Source organism: Eutrigla gurnardus, assembly GCF_963514095.1.
Source record: "Eutrigla gurnardus genome assembly, chromosome: 8".
NCBI lineage: Eukaryota > Metazoa > Chordata > Actinopteri > Perciformes > Triglidae > Eutrigla > Eutrigla gurnardus.
In genome coordinates, this window is record NC_139922.1 from 13,917,340 (window position 1) to 13,933,211 (window position 15,872).

General features: G+C 42.0%; 1 protein-coding gene across 1 annotated transcript in view; it reads right to left on the reverse strand.

Moving 5' to 3' along the window:
• Nucleotides 1-871: 871 nt before the first annotated feature.
• Nucleotides 872-15,872, reverse strand: part of dip2ba (disco-interacting protein 2 homolog Ba) — a 39,703-nt gene continuing 24,702 nt past the window's right edge. The window contains exons 13-38 of the mRNA XM_084016185.1: nt 15,590-15,692; nt 15,230-15,294; nt 15,029-15,122; nt 14,597-14,716; nt 14,385-14,499; nt 13,807-13,946; nt 13,544-13,680; nt 12,620-12,700; nt 12,338-12,465; nt 12,039-12,153; nt 11,263-11,464; nt 11,049-11,161; nt 9,073-9,153; nt 8,776-8,899; nt 8,520-8,641; nt 7,802-7,913; nt 7,276-7,385; nt 7,027-7,157; nt 6,752-6,920; nt 6,141-6,311; nt 5,840-5,901; nt 5,678-5,735; nt 5,478-5,552; nt 5,179-5,353; nt 4,387-4,510; nt 872-4,281 (exon numbers count right to left, since the gene is read on the reverse strand). Coding sequence (XP_083872311.1) covers nt 4,029-4,281; nt 4,387-4,510; nt 5,179-5,353; nt 5,478-5,552; nt 5,678-5,735; nt 5,840-5,901; nt 6,141-6,311; nt 6,752-6,920; nt 7,027-7,157; nt 7,276-7,385; nt 7,802-7,913; nt 8,520-8,641; nt 8,776-8,899; nt 9,073-9,153; nt 11,049-11,161; nt 11,263-11,464; nt 12,039-12,153; nt 12,338-12,465; nt 12,620-12,700; nt 13,544-13,680; nt 13,807-13,946; nt 14,385-14,499; nt 14,597-14,716; nt 15,029-15,122; nt 15,230-15,294; nt 15,590-15,692 — 3,180 coding nt within the window. The 3' untranslated portion in view covers nt 872-4,028. The remainder of the gene's footprint in view (nt 4,282-4,386; nt 4,511-5,178; nt 5,354-5,477; nt 5,553-5,677; nt 5,736-5,839; nt 5,902-6,140; nt 6,312-6,751; nt 6,921-7,026; nt 7,158-7,275; nt 7,386-7,801; nt 7,914-8,519; nt 8,642-8,775; nt 8,900-9,072; nt 9,154-11,048; nt 11,162-11,262; nt 11,465-12,038; nt 12,154-12,337; nt 12,466-12,619; nt 12,701-13,543; nt 13,681-13,806; nt 13,947-14,384; nt 14,500-14,596; nt 14,717-15,028; nt 15,123-15,229; nt 15,295-15,589; nt 15,693-15,872) is intronic.

The following is a 15,872-nucleotide window of genomic DNA, read 5'->3' on the forward strand; positions in this document are numbered from 1 at the left end:
AGAAGCAATCAAATGTGTGTTAAATGTAATGATAGACAGATTCTATTATATATTTATATATATATATATATATATATATATATATATATATATATATATATTGGCTTAAAGGTTGAGGTCATTTGGAAAAACCAGAGACTTTGACTTTGAACGCATCGCTGAACCGAAAAAGTCCCGCCCTCTTCACTCAGACGTCTGTTCAAAGCCACGCCCCCAGAACGCCACAACGAGCTCGAGATCAGCAGAGTGCTCGCAATCAGGTAGTAAGCATTGACTGACAGGCAGGCCTTCCAATTATTTTCTCCGACCCGACTGTTGGACGTTTTTTTCTTCCAGACCTGCCACGGCAACAATGACATTTTTTAATTTTTTTTATTGTATGTCAGAGCATTTAATGTATTCATTGCTATGGGTATGGTACAAAGATTTCAAGTAATATAACAAAGAGTTTCTGAATAGAATCAACTACTCAACCTTTAAATGTCATTCCATAATACTGCTACCTTAAAGTAGTATAAATGTAATAAAACAAACACTTTACACACTAGCTGAATTAGGGGGACAAGAAGAACCCTAAATAATTTAAAAAGCACTAAGTGGGTATAAGATACCCTTTAGTATTATTAAATAATATTTTCATCATTTTTATAACATGACGTGATAAGTACAAGTGAAAATTATGTTTAATATGGGACTATTTGCAGATGTCTCAAACTGGGCCTGATGACATGATCACATGGGGGGAGCAATTTAAATAGATTCAGATTAAGTAGTTAGACTGCCACCTGGTGGAGGGAAGATGCAGTTTTCTTTTACTGCAGCAGCTGCTTCCAGATGTTCAGAAGGGAAATAAGAAAAGAGCAAGAAAAAGTCTGACAAAGGATTTTTTTTATTCGACATGAAACACATCCAATGACAGTGTGACAGTGTTTTTTTTTTTTTTGTCAAGTAAGACATGTTGTTAGAAGTTATCGCACCATTGACTAGTTCAGAATGTCTTTGCTGCAGCTCGATGATGCATAGTGAACAGACAGTCGTTGAGGTATACATTGTGGGCCCTTGAGTTTGTTTTTTTTGTGTGTGAAAGATCCTAATTTCATTACCTCACATGTACATTTACATTTTGTGCTTAGAATAACTTTGGAGGTTTGAAATGCACGTCATTCCTCACAACACGACAACTTGAAAACTGAAATAAATATTAAAATGGAGGATATGTCGAGTTGCATTGTCCATGTCGAGTTGCCTGTTGAGAGGGTTTTCATCGGATCTCGGAGCCGATGAAAACCGGTGATGACGAACAATGTTAGAACAGAGCAGTGAGTGAAATGTTGGCATGGAAAAAGAATGACTTATTTTTCACACAATAGGGCATCCAGGAAGAAACCTTTGTCATGACATTGGAGGCAAAAAAAAAAAAAAAGTCTTTCAACTTTCCCTTATTGAATAGCACCAACGTCTATTGAAAAGGCTTGAAGGCCAACATGACATTATAAAACTTTATTAAAACTTGTTTGCGTGAAAACGGTAGCAACAAAGCAATTATCACACAGCAGCTCAGAAGCTTCTTTGTTATTAATGAGTAACTCTAATGTGCCCCAGATACTGGCTCACATACATGTCGTCAGTGTCGGTTTCACTGAATGGAAAGTGGTTTATTGACGTGTTGTGCTGAATGTCGAGCTGCTTTGAAATCAAACCAGCTCATTGCAGAAGGTTTGCTGTTTAAAAGAAAGATTATACCAGGAAAGTATTGATGAAAATCCTAAAAAAACACATATCCGATTACAAACTTGGATTGAAATAATTAAAATACAGTGGCGGTGACATGTAAAGAAATTAAAAAAAAAAAAGGTTCAATATTCTGGGATTTTCTTTTTCTTACAAAAGACAAACCTTGTTGCACCAAAAAAGCCAAATATCACTGTTTAAATGGACACACACATTCACACATACCACACACACACACACACACACACACGCACACACACACACACACTCGCACACACACACGCACGCACGCACGCACGCACACAAAATGATATTGGGAAAGTGCACATTGTTCCTGCCAAAATAATCTGAAACCATTTTCTCTTTTGCAATGTGATACCATTAAAGTAACAATGCAGAAAAATGCTGTCAAGTATGAAAGATCAGTCAAGTTTTTATCGACAAAGTTCATATCCATGTACACATTAACACCAGTAATATTTGACCTCTAAAATACAGTATACAGACAACATCATCACCCTCATTTATTACCTCCCCCTTTTTTCTTTTTACATATAAAGGAGGCTTCTGTCATTTTTAAATCATGGGTTGCTTACTGATTGTTGTTCATTCCTAATTTTTTTTTTTTTCAGTGTTGCAGACATTCAGAAAGAATTGGTTTCAATGGTAATGATGAAATGAGAAAGGCATGACTGCAAATATCTTAAGAACAAGACGCCCCCCGCTTTCCACTAAAAAACGTGATACGAGTGTATTATGAGTTATAAACTGGCGTCCAATTCCACATCTGAAAAAATAGTGGAAAAGTCCTTTAATTACACTAATAGTACTGCTAGAAATGAAGGATTAAAACATAAAAAGTACTGGTTCCACAGGTTTAGTAAGGCAAGTCATTCTTGATATCTGATTTTGTTTGTAATCACAAATGTCACCATGAAAAAAAGGCACTGACTTGCCTTCTGATGATCTACGGTTATTTAATCACCAACGTTGAGTGAAAGACGCTCTTTGCTTTAACGTGGGAAATGACACACAGACTGGAAGCTAGCGGCTCACTTCAGTTCAAGCCAGAAAATGGTAAATTATTCTGTACAAATCTCAACTCGAGGTCCACTAACTTGCTTGTTATGGAGCTTTCAATAGTATTACACGGTCCTCATTAGCAGACAAAGTCCGTCTGGAGTCTGTGATAATGGCGTGAATTCCGCCTTCTAATTAAGACTGAGTGATATGCCGCTGACTGTCGAACCAACCGATTCACTGCTGTGTGACTCCATGGCTTGTTACAGGTTGTTTTTTTTAGGGCCCACATGTTCTCTATACCTGAAACACCAGGTATCGCTTCAACTCTTCTTCTGAAAATCGGTGCTTTTAAAAGAATGTATTAGTACTTCACAATCATAAGAACTATCTAACGGACTCACACTGAAAATGAATGCGTGTTTCTGCCCATCAAAGATGATCCAGGTTTGTGGGGTATGTTCAAGAAGCGAGTCTTTCTTTTCCCACACCAACAAATGATTCAAGTGTATTTTTTAGGACATTTTATAACACGTGAATGCGGACAGCGCCTCTGCTGGCAAATCCTAGTAAGTGATGGGAGGCGAGAGCCACCGAGCACCTGGTAGAGGAAGGCCATCCGTCTGGACCGCCCCCGATTTTTAATACTGATGTGGATTTGCTCTCACGGAAGCAGCAAACATGGGGTGTGTGTCCTGGAGGCAGGAGAGACGGGAAGTGGACTCTGAGGTGCAAGGACTTAAAGTGCAAGAGGGTGAAAGTTCCAGCTCCTCTCAGCTGTTCCAGTGTGCCATCCTGCCTTCAAGAGTCCCGGGGGGTTAAAACAAGAAGCACACTAAGATGAATGGTTCAGGATAAAAAAATAAAAACAAGGAATGGAAGGAGGGGAGGATTTCTTTCTTTGATGAAAGTATATAACTCAAATGTAATTTAAAACATGAATTGGAGCTATGTGGGGAGAGGTGGGATGCACAGAGAAGATGAAGATCAATTTTCTTCTATTTGATGGGTGGAGGACAGAAAATATCCAACCCCACCCCTCAGAAGATGTCAGTGAAGCTCGACTGCAGCGATTGAGTAGGTGGAAGCAAAGAAGAAACCGTTTCTGAGAGGGAAGCACGTTCTCGTGACTGTACTTGCATTCTGGTTGGTGTTTCGAATGTGTGTCTCAGCTGCAGCAACATCGAGGATGCTACTGAAGGCACCCCGAAGTCTTTCTTCCTCACGTCTGTTCTCAGAGCCTGGCTCAGTTTTCTGCATTCTCATCAGTCGGTGAATCACATGTTGTAGGCCACGTAGATGGGGTCCAGTTGGTCTGCCAGGAAGGAGTCTCGCAGGTGCATCCTCTGCTTCTCTCCTCTGGAGTTTATGGGGATCACCCCGGGGTCCACGATGACCACCACCCCGACGATGAGGTGGTGCTCCTCCAGGACCACGTTGGTGACGAGGGGCACCAGGTCCAAGGCCTCCTGCTCCGAGCCGCTCAGCTCCGCCACCACCACTAGCAGGTTGGTCCATGTAAACACAGCACTGAGGAGCGAGAGTTGTTTAGTCACATTATCTCTGTGGAGGTTATGGTCGTTCTCAGTGATTGTGTAAAAGAAAAAATTAATGAAAATTAATGAAGGAGATCACCTTTCTGCGATGCAGCGGTGGGCTCGGGACACGGATGTCTCAATGTCGATGGGGTGATAGCGGAGCCCCCTCAACTCCAACGTCTCATCAAGAGAGCCCACCACAAACAAGGCATCATGACGATCTGGAGTAAAGAAGAGGTATTTTATTATTTATAGGTATGGACTTTACAAGGGTTGGACAATATATACTGTAAAGTTCTGTTCACAGTAAAATAATACCCGAGGACCTCTAGTCATTTGTAATAAATGTGGAGGTTGTCGGTTTTGATCCTGTGAAAATCTGCCATGTACGTCATTTTGTCATAATTAGGGAAAAACAGAGGTCGTGTGATAATATCACTGTAGATACTTGCACATTATATTTTTTGTTTTCCATGTGCCCTTTTCTGCCTCTTTTCAAGAATTATCAAGGCTGCATATAACCGAAAGTTGTGACAGTCGACATTTTGGCTCCTTTCACCGTTGATGCTGTGGTATCAGTCTATTGCAAATTAATGAAGTGAAGTTGACTTAAGAAATTAACTGCTTTATACCATTATTAGATTTATTTTTGATTATTTTTCATCAATGATGGACCTTTATTTTTCCGATATTTATTTATTAGATTAGGTTATCCATCAACAATTTTAAAATGATTTTAATCAATCAATAATTTTCAGAAACTTTACTACTTCATGAAATATGTTGATGTCCCAATATAAACTTAAACGATATTGCCCACCTCAAGACGCGATAAAAGAGAGGCAGAAAGTGAGTGAATGAGGTGAATTGTGTTCAAACGTGCTCTTACCTCCACTTGCATCCAGCAGCTCAGTCCTCTTGATGAAGCCGAGGTAGCCCGTCCTGGCCCACAGGGTGTGTGGCTCCCCGAAGCTGAGTCTGGTGTTGAAATGATCTGCCTGCAGGCTCTCCTCTCCATAGATTGTGTAGTAGCCACTGGCACTGTGAGGGCTGCTCACCCAGATCTGAAAAGAAACAAAACAAAAAAATGTTGTACATTTGTGTGACCTCTTAAAATCTTTTACGTAAAATTTGAGATCTCCTTCAAATTCATTGATTTCTGGTATTTGCAAAATCATGTCCACTCACCTCGCCAAGATGTGAATCTCCCAGAGGGCCTCTGGTCTCCGGGTTGACTATGATGACCCTCACTCCTGGTAGGATCTTAGAGGGTGAAGTGAGAGTTTTGCTTTAGATATAATACAACCGCTTCTATTGATGCTCCGGGTCTGTGGTCAGTGAGAGCATGATACACCCTCAAGTCTTTTTCATCAATAATCAATACTTACAGTGCCTGACTCCATAAGTGGAAGACTCTGTGGCGCTCCTCGTTCCACCAGTCTCACCCTGAGGGACACGGATAAAAGACGGGCCGTCAATCATTCTGTTCGATTTGATCGTTTGTTTTCACCAGTCGCCACATGTGACATTTGCACATTTGACATTCTTACCTGTCGTGGCGCAGCGACTTCATGTCAACATAGACGGTGGAGGGGTCTGGTCCAGCAGTGCCCTGATGATGCAGAGAGGAACATAAATACTCAACACTCAAAAACATCAGGTTGGTATTTAAAAACATTTCCGTAGAGTAGAATAAAGAAACATGCAGATGGTAATTAAAAAATGTAACAAAAATAACTGGAGGGTAAGTGTTCAAGATTAAACACTGTAGATGAAAAGAAGCATATGACACACAAGAAATGAATTAGAGAGTAAGCGTGAGGCTATTCAGTGTGTCTGTATGAAACCAACCTGCAGGCAGATGGCCAGGTTGACCCTGGAGCCAAAGGCGGTGCTGACGGCGCGCGGCGACAGGCCCAGATCTTTGAAGAGCTTGGAGAAGGCCTGCGTGAGAGTGAGACGTGGCCGCTCCTCTGCTATCACCACGCAGCTCCGCACGCACGACAGATTCAGGCCCCGCGCCTGGAGACACGCACGGCTAATGCTTATTCATACTGAGGACATTTTTATCGGAAGTGCATTGAGATATTGAGCTACACTCAGCGACAAGGACTAGACATAAACTTCCATTTAGTCCAATAAGTATGCAATTTATGCATTTGATGAACTGCAGCTTGGTCTACTATGAACAGTCTGAAATGATTGACAATGTACAAAAGTTCTATTTATGTTCCCTAACTCTCAGTCGCCTCATATCCTGTCTTCTCTCTACTGTCATCTCAATGATTAAGTGTCCAAAAATACGTAAAAACTATGAATCGTTAGGTGTTTATTAGTTGCCTTCGCGGCATATGAGATTCCTGTGCAACCAATTGTCACTGTTGTTTCAGTGATTCAGTCTCAGTCATTTCAAAGGGAACCACATGTTGCATAATTATTTTGGGCACGAGTGTGACTCTGACCTTCAGCATCTCGGTCTGCGTGCCCAGGCCTTTGGTGCAGAGCTCCATCACAGAGTAGGAGCAGAAGGTGTCTCTGATCTTGTACTGACTGAGCGTGCTCAGCCACAGAGGCAGCGAGCTCTCCAGCTCCAGGGGAGGGATAAGGATGGACTGGTGACCTGAGTAAACACTGGGCCAAAAACACACTCGCTACAGACACACATTTACAGGAACAACAATTTATGTGAAATGTGATATTAAGAGTGTGTGTGTGTGTGTGTGTGTGTGTGTGTTACCTGGAGAGGCACCACAGGACGAAGCCCAGGCCACAGTATGGGTCCAGGCAGATGGCTATTTGGCGCGAGGAGTAGAGCTCACACTGCAGCTTAATGGAGCGGCACAGAGTGCTGATTGCAGCATGGGACATCTGACAGGAAGGAGACATAAAGGTGGGCTTGCTTACTTGTAGGTATGATGACAGCATAAGTGAAAGAGTGTAAAGCTTCATGTTATATAAATATGCCTGATTTGTGAGAGGAATTTACCTTGACTCCAGTCAGCATGCCTGTGGTGGACACACTGAAGTCCAAGTAGGCCAGCATCTCAGCTGTAGGGGGCTTATAAATTTGGGGAGGCCGCTTTCTGGGGAGATCATCTGGGAGAAGAGGGAAGAGGATTTTTGTTATTTTCGCACTGGACAAGATAAATAATGATAAATAATAATAACTCATGTACTGTATTACTCTTGTTATTGTTTGCCATTGGGAATGTCCTGCAACCTGGTAACTGTTCTGTGTTTTGGTATTTGCCATATGCTACACCACTCGGTTGCAACTTGCTGAGAATATTTAGGACTACAGAGAGTAACCTTCAGTTTCTAATAGGTTTCCCAAAATGTTAGGCAAAGAGCAAACAGGACACCTTGTGGCCAGAAGGGGAATACTTCGGCCCAAAGTTGTTGTTCTAAATCAATGTTAAACTCTCAGACATTTTTAATAAAAATGATGGTCAGCTGCGTTACATAATGCCTCATGCCTCTAAGCTATTCTTATTTGAACGGGTCTCCAGCACCTGTATCGATGATAGTTGGCCACGTCTTGATGTTGACACTGGCAGCAGCCTCCCTGGACCTGAGGATCCTCATGAGAGGCTGAGTGGTGAGGATGCAAGCTGCTTTGCTCACCTGTGAAACCAAACAAAAATACAAAGAAGTTAATTCAACGATATAAACTACGATGAACAGTGACCTCTGGAACAAATCCATCCTTTGCTCACATAAAAGACCTTTAATTATTGTTATACTTTATTGATACCTGAGGTGAAGTTTTGTTTTATTTGCTTCCCTCCGGGGAAATAATATATAGGGGTCAACATCAAAACTACTTCACTGAATCCGGTTGGGACTCAGTTACTTTAGGGCACTTAAACAATTATAATAATCACTTAAAGGCCTGGTCTACGATTTGAAAGATTTGTCAATTGAGACAAAATTCATCCAATAGTAGCCATGCGGAGCTCTCCAAAACGTTTGGCGTTGAGCTTCTTTGGCTAATTGTATGTTTTGTTTTGGAGAGGAAATGTGTGTGTAGGTGCACTGGCCCTTTAAGGGTAAACACCCCAGGTTAATAGGGTAAAAAACGAATAGATATTGCCATGAAACTTCCCCAGTTGATTACTTACCTTAAGACAATTACTTACGTATTACAATTTTTTGGAAAATGCATGTTTACAGATTTCAAAATTTCATTTGAAAATCAGTGTTTTTGTGAGTGTTTTTTTGTGCACTCACATCGATGATCATGCGGACAGTGGGGAGCGTAGCAGCCAGGTTCTGTGGGTGGGGCGGCCTCACTGTAACAGGGATGACACCCGCATAGAGACAGCCATAGAAAGCGGCTATCAGGTCAACACCTACAAAAATCAGAGACAGACAGGAACCGTGTGAAATGAAACGCAGGCAAATTAAACAGCTATATTGTATGTATATTAAATGAAAAAGAAGAAAGAAAAAAAGGACATCTACAATGAGATGTGTGTGTGTTTACCTGGGGGATAAAGCAGCACCACATTGTCTCCGGTGTTGAGGCCTCCTCTCTCCATTAAGGTCGCAGTGATTTTCTCTGCTCTCTTGTGCAGTTGAGCACAAGTGGCGGTGCACACTGCCACCCCCTTCAGCGAAAAGAGAGCGAAAGTGTCAGAAACGGAAGCATTATTTGGGTGTTGCTATAATCTCATATCCAGATGTATTTGTGTGTGTGTGTGTGCTTGTGTGTGTGTGTGTGTGTGTGTGTGTGTGTGTGTGTGTGTGTGTGTGTGTGTGTGTGTGTGTGTGTGTAATCTACCTTGGCATTGAGCAGCACATACAGGACATGATCCGGGTCGGTCTGAGCTCTCCATTGCAGAGCTTCAGACAGAAACTGGTGCTGGTAAAGAGAGTGTGTCACCACATAAGCATTAATAGTGGACTGACTCAACACATATACTGCACACGTAAAAAACACAAACAAACACAAAGCTGCGTCTGTGGCGAATAATTACCCATTTAAAAATGATCCAACAGATAAAAACACATAAAAGCTCGTCAACATAGTGACACTTCATATATCATCCAACCAACAGCCAAAAATCTTCAGTGACAAAAGAAACATTTCATTCACTTTTGACCGACACAGAGGAACAAAACACGAGTATGTCCAGGGAATATTTTTGAGCCAAGTTCAGGGTCATGCTGAGACCATCTGCACCTGGAGCCACTAACAAGCTACGGGCCTTTCCAACAAAAGGGTCATGACAACTCTGAAAACAACACATCAGTGCCCCGGTGTACTATTTCTTAAGCAAAATTGCTCCAAGGCAACAAAACAATGGCTATTTTTAGAATTAAACACAAAGGCAATATTAAAACGCCTTAGTAGCATCAATAAGCTGAGGAACTGGCCGGTACACAGAAAAGTAAAAACATGACAAGAAAGAATGTCCGTTAAAGGCAGACAACAAGTGAATATTAGGCAACATGTAAAGGAACTAAATAATAAAGATCACAACATGATGTTGTTTGGACAAACAAACATAATTTACAACAGTGTCATATTAAAATCACTGTCTCTCTCTCTCGCTCTCTCAGTCAGACAACAGGTCGTGCTCTGGTCAACAAAGAATCAGGAGTCACATCATGCAGACCGTCTGTCTGGACCACTCATCAAGCCATGCTACATGTGGGAGCATCACAGTGGACACAGCGAGCAGAGGTGCACACCAAAATGGTTCTAATTAATGCTTTTAAATGAGGACAAGATATTAGCATAATGTATCACAGTACATGATTCCATGGTGTTCAATGGCTATATATGAATGGAGACTGTTTAAACCCACTTGTGTCTCTATGATAAAGCAAGATGGACAATAAACTTTGGAGTAGATGAATGTCACTTAATTTACTGCTGAGCTTTCGGTTTGGCAAAGCTAGTAGGCTGCTGGCAAATTCTTAATCTGAAGAGGTGATGGCAGTACATCTGTTATGGGACTCCAATAAATGGAGAGTGGCATTTAACTGGATTTGTAACGTATTTCTGTATATTAGTTTAAGTGTGTGGACCCCTGCTGGCCAAGGAACCAGCCTGAACACTCATCTGTGTGCGTCGGGTCAAAGCTGTTTGCTGGTGGCTGCAGCACAACTAACTGACAGAAGCAGGAGAAGCAACAACAGGTGGGGGGGCCCGGCTAGAGCCTTACCATCATGGTGGGCCACATACAGAGCTAAAGCCCAACCCAAGCAAAGTTAAAGGCAGAACAACAACAGAGATTTAGGATCAGACATCAACATACATTTTCCTGACTGGTACAGGGTCATCTTTAACTTCTTGAACAGATTTAGAGCATTATAACAGTTTGTACGTCAGTGTAATTAATTATTTTCTTGATTGAGTGCGCAATCATTTCGGCTCATGGAAAATGATCATCACAATTTCCAAATTCCATCATCAATTATCTTGTTTTGTTCGACCAACAGTAAAATAGATACTAGTAATAGTTTCTGATTATTAATAAATGAATCATAGCACGTCTAATACTGAGTGTAATATACAGTGACTAAGAATAGCAACAGTATCAAGCGTATTAGGATACATTATGTCTCACTCTCCAGGTGTTAATGTTTGAATCATAGATTGCTTCACATGTAACAATTCAGTTTAATAGAAATTAAAAAACAGTGGTTCATTTTCCTGACACCATATGGACATCATGATTACGCTTCTGATAATTATTCCAGGGTCAGTGTGGTCAACATGTGGTTTAAAGACTGTGTGGCAAAGAGTACCTTTCTGATCAGATCCTGGTCCTCCACCACACCCAGCTCTCTGCCTGTAGCCTGGGCGATCCGCTTCCCTGCTACCAAGTTGCCGACCAACATAGAAGCAGGACCGACGTCCACTAAAGATCAAAGACAATCAGAGTGTGTTCAGTAAGGCACGTTCTACATTTAATCATTCTTTGCCGTGATGTTACAGTAGATGTGGGTTAAGGTGGCCTACCTGGCTGCTTCTGGCGTGGTTTGGGCATGTTGGTAACGCAGGTGTGTGGGCACATGAGGATGTTACAGGGATGCAGGTTTCCTTCTAGGAAGTTCTGTTTGGTTTCACAGATGTGGATTCCTCCAAGGGGCGTCTTTGGGAGCGTGTTGGCCGGGACGAGAGCAAGGCAGTACAGGCCGACCTGGTGGATACTGTCAATGGCCTGTGAAGGAAATTACGCATCATATCATATTGTTTAATAGATGCAGAATGGACACGATATATCAGAAAATGTGTTTTTATTTATCAAACAACCTACAAACTTTTATTTACATAACTATTTCAAACAGAACTTAAAAGGGAGAATCTGTCACACAACAAGAGTTAGTATGCCTTTATACTGTACTATCATCCACCCATCCATTTTCTGTACCCAGCTGACTAAGGGCAAATGCAGAGAACACCCTGGACAGGTCGCCAGACTATCTAAACATCATCATGAAAAAGACAAGTATGTATTGAATTTTCACACTAGGTGACAATATGTATTAGAGGTTGAATATGGGGGATTTTTATAACAAGGACAGTTTGAGCACAAAAAAGCTTATAGCCACTTAATTGGCTGATCCCTATCCAGATCTGATAGTGTTATATATTATATATATCTTTACGTGTATAGTGTGGTTGCATAGCCATCAGCCACTATCATAGCCCACTTCCACCGTTAGCGATAGTTTGTAAAAACTTCCTATCAGCACAGATTAATCGGTCGATCTGGACTAGTTATGTAATTTTACCTGCAGTACTCGACTCATCCACTGGAAGCTGTCTTCCTCACTGGCGTCAGGCCTCTGCTCTGCCACAATCACTATCCTCTCATCATAAAACACCGTCACTGAGAACACAGCGATCCTGCATGGAAGACAACGGTGAAATTAGCAATCACACATAGGGAGAGGCTACATGGGGGGATAAAGGAGCCTTCATTGTTCTATTCCAATAAAATATAACAAAATGATCATTGTTTATGCACCATTATGTGGTGAAATTTTACAGACAAAGCAGAATGGCTCACAGGGAGCAGTAAGTGTCTCACCTCCCCCTGTAAACTGTTTTGACAGGCTCCACTGCCAGCGCGGTGGCCACCAGGTCATCGGCGTTGTGGCGTCGCCCGCTCACCATCAGCAAACCCTCGATCTTCCCCACAACGAACACCAGACTGCCCTGTGGAGCAGACAGCTTTACTCAGTAAGGAAAACAGTCACCTTATTTCTCCAGTTGAATTTCAAAAGGGGAACTCTTTATTTATCTGTGTGTGTGTGTGTGTGTGTGTGTGTGTGTGTGTGTGTGTGTGTGCGTGTGTGTGTGCACGCCTTACCGGTCCTACAAATCCAAGCAGACCAGTCCGACTGAAGGGAATTTCTCCTATAGGTGCTCCAGCTTGGTTGACAGGGATCACCTACAGATTAGCAGATAAATCAAAAATTGAACTCAAATATAAATCTCACTCTGAAATTACATTTAAAAATGTTCACCAACAAGTTGTGATACTACTTAAAAGTTTAGTTTAATTGTGGTTTATTGCCTAAAATATTTAAATTAAAATGTACTAAGTGAGGGGCTGCACAGTGGTGTGGTGGGTAGCACTGTCGCCTCACAGCAACAGGGTCCCGAGTTCGATTCCCGGGTCCCTTCTGTGGGGAGTTTGCATGTTCTCCCCGTGTCTTCCTCCCACAGTCCAAAGACATGCAGGATGGGGATAGGTTCATTGGTGACTCTAAATGTCCCGTAGGTGTGAATGTGAGAGTGAATGGTTGTCTGTCTCTACATGTCGGCCCTGTGATAGACTGGCGTCCTGTCCAGGGTGAACCCTGCCTTCACCCAATGACAGCTGGGATCGGCTCCAGCCCCCCCGCGACCCTGAATACAGGATAAGCGGTAGAAAATGGATGGATGGATGGATGGATGTACTGAATGAAAAAATACTTAGGGATTGTGAGAATAATTAGGAGGCTATGGGAAAACTACAATGCAACAGTTTTGTGATTATGGCTCCATCTAGTGGCTCATTTAAACCGGTGCTCTCATCCATCCATTTTCTAAACCAGCTTATCCTGTTCAGGGTAGATAGAGGGGGACCCAAGCTCATCCCCAGAACACACTCGACACTCATGCCAAATATTTGTCACAGCATGTTACATGTTTTCATACTCTGTTCCACTATTCTAGAAGAAATGTTATGTAGAGATTAGTGTATCAAGAACAAAATGATCTTAAACATGGGTTTTAAACTTTGTTGGACCTCAAATGTGTTCTTGGTGACACCAGGCAGGCCGTAGTACATGGTGCCTCCAGCCCGAGAGTTGATAACGATCTCTCCTATTTCGTCTGTCTTGCAGAGCTGAGGAGGCCCGTCCGGTTTCACAATGCACATGAGAGCTGAAACACACAAACAGTTCACGACATTATGTATGTACCCGAATTCCGATAAAGATAAGATAAAGTAACAATGTTGAGTAAATGGGGCAGCGGCAGTGCCAATTAAAGCCAACTGTGGTGGCTAACCTCCAGGCATGATGTGGCCCACATCCTGAACGGTGAGAGCAGAGTTCTTGTCCTCTGTGTTCACCCTGATGACCCCGTGGCTCAGTCCGCCCATGGACAGGATGGCCCTGGCTGGTAGTGGAGCACCTCGAGCACCAGGCCTGCAGGGAGGGCACAAAGAGAAGTGATGGTATGAGAGGAATAGTAACAGGGCACAGGTCAGCAGCATTGTTGAGGTCTGCTGATGCACAAAACAAGTCTCGGTCTCAAAGTGCAGTGGTTTCAGTGATTTTATCTGAAACAAGGAAGGAGAAGTAAGGAACATGGCCTAAAGTAATGGTCGAATTCTATCATTTTTAACTTGAACACAAAAAAATAATTAATTTCAATGAAAAAAAAAAAACACACATATCCCTCTCGATAATTGAGAAGCACTAAATATAAATAACTTCATTTTCAACACGTGTAAAGCAACTCTTCATTTGCAGGCAAAGTTATGAACTCCCTTGTATGACGAGCGTCTCGGAGCCTGTGAGTATGCAGAGTGCGAGTAAGAAGTTGTGTGAGGATGCAAATGTCTGAGTATGCAAATGTGTTACCTGCGTATGGCCACAGTCAGGGCCTCGGGAGAGGTGGCACATGGGCAGATCACCTCGGGTTTCAGACCATGAGACTGAAACACATTCAGGAAGGCATCGCACGACGACACAGACCCTGATAACAAACAATGGGTTTAAAAAACATTACCAAAACAGGGTGAAACAGTCAGATATATTATAGTTCTTTATTACAAAGAGACCACATGACTCACATGGGTTTGCACCATCAGCCACGATAAGCATACGTATGGAGGACAGGTTGGTGTCTCTCTGGTCCTTGTGGGCCATCATGGCCCAGTGGAGGTCCCTGCACTTCACTAAGGCAACACGTGCTATCAGAGGGGAAGGACAATATGTTATATGAGGTGCACCTCCATTCTGTATTCAGAGTCTGTTTCATCAACTATCTGTGCAATTTGTGTTTGCTATACTGTTTCTCCTCGACGTTTGCTGCCATTTTCCAGTGCAACTCACTGGTTATGTAGGTAGTCATCATGTTTATGCATCTACTTTTAGCATTTTAAATATTAAACCTTTTGATAAACAATATATACATTATACACCATATACAAAATTGTGTTGAAAATAAAAATGTATACAAATCAAATCAGGAATATAAAAGTAAAACTGGACATTGGCTGAACCTTTGTGAATGTGGACCCTCTGCACCCAGGACATGGGACATGCTTTCATGACAGCATATGGCACCGTGATGGTGTGGATTCTGTTCATGATGCTCTTCAAAAAAAACAATACACATATTGTCAATGTCACCTTGTGCTACATACCAAAGGTTAAAAAGGTCAACTAGTCTGGATATACAGTACAAATTGCAGCAATCTCACCGTTAAGACGCCGTGCCACATGCCCATATCCTTCTTGCAGTCCAACACGTTGACAAGTGTCTCCCCTGAGACAGAAAACACAACGACACGTAAGCGGTGTGTGCAACCACCGGCTAACTGTATAAAAGATAATTTGTTTAATTTTGTGGTCCGTTAGAGTGCATATTCCCACTAATCGTGATCCTCAGCTAATCTTCTCTGAGGTGCCTCTCTGTTTAACAGCTCAAGAGCGGAGCATTATTTTTAAACTTTTTTTAGCTTAGTTTGTAATGTTTGTTAATCTCATCCTTAAACACACAAAGCGAGTTAGCGTAAGAGAGGCAGGAAGTATATTTATTACATAAAGCACTGATCTCTGACCTTCACAATAGTTACAAGCCTGCGTCAGGGCTTGACAGTGGGTCAGCATGGAGATCTTGGACACAGCGACTCCCATCACCGTCCCCTCCTTACTTGCTTTGTACTGCAGAAAGAAATCATATTAGAGATTTTTTTTAATTTAAGGTCAATAAAAGATAATGAAGAGGTGGAGAAACAAGTGCACAATAAAACTCACTGGATAACATTAAACTGTAAAGCTATTATATTTTTTACAGAGTCATTTAAAAGATGATGTGTAATATACTTTTTCCAAGTTTCTCAG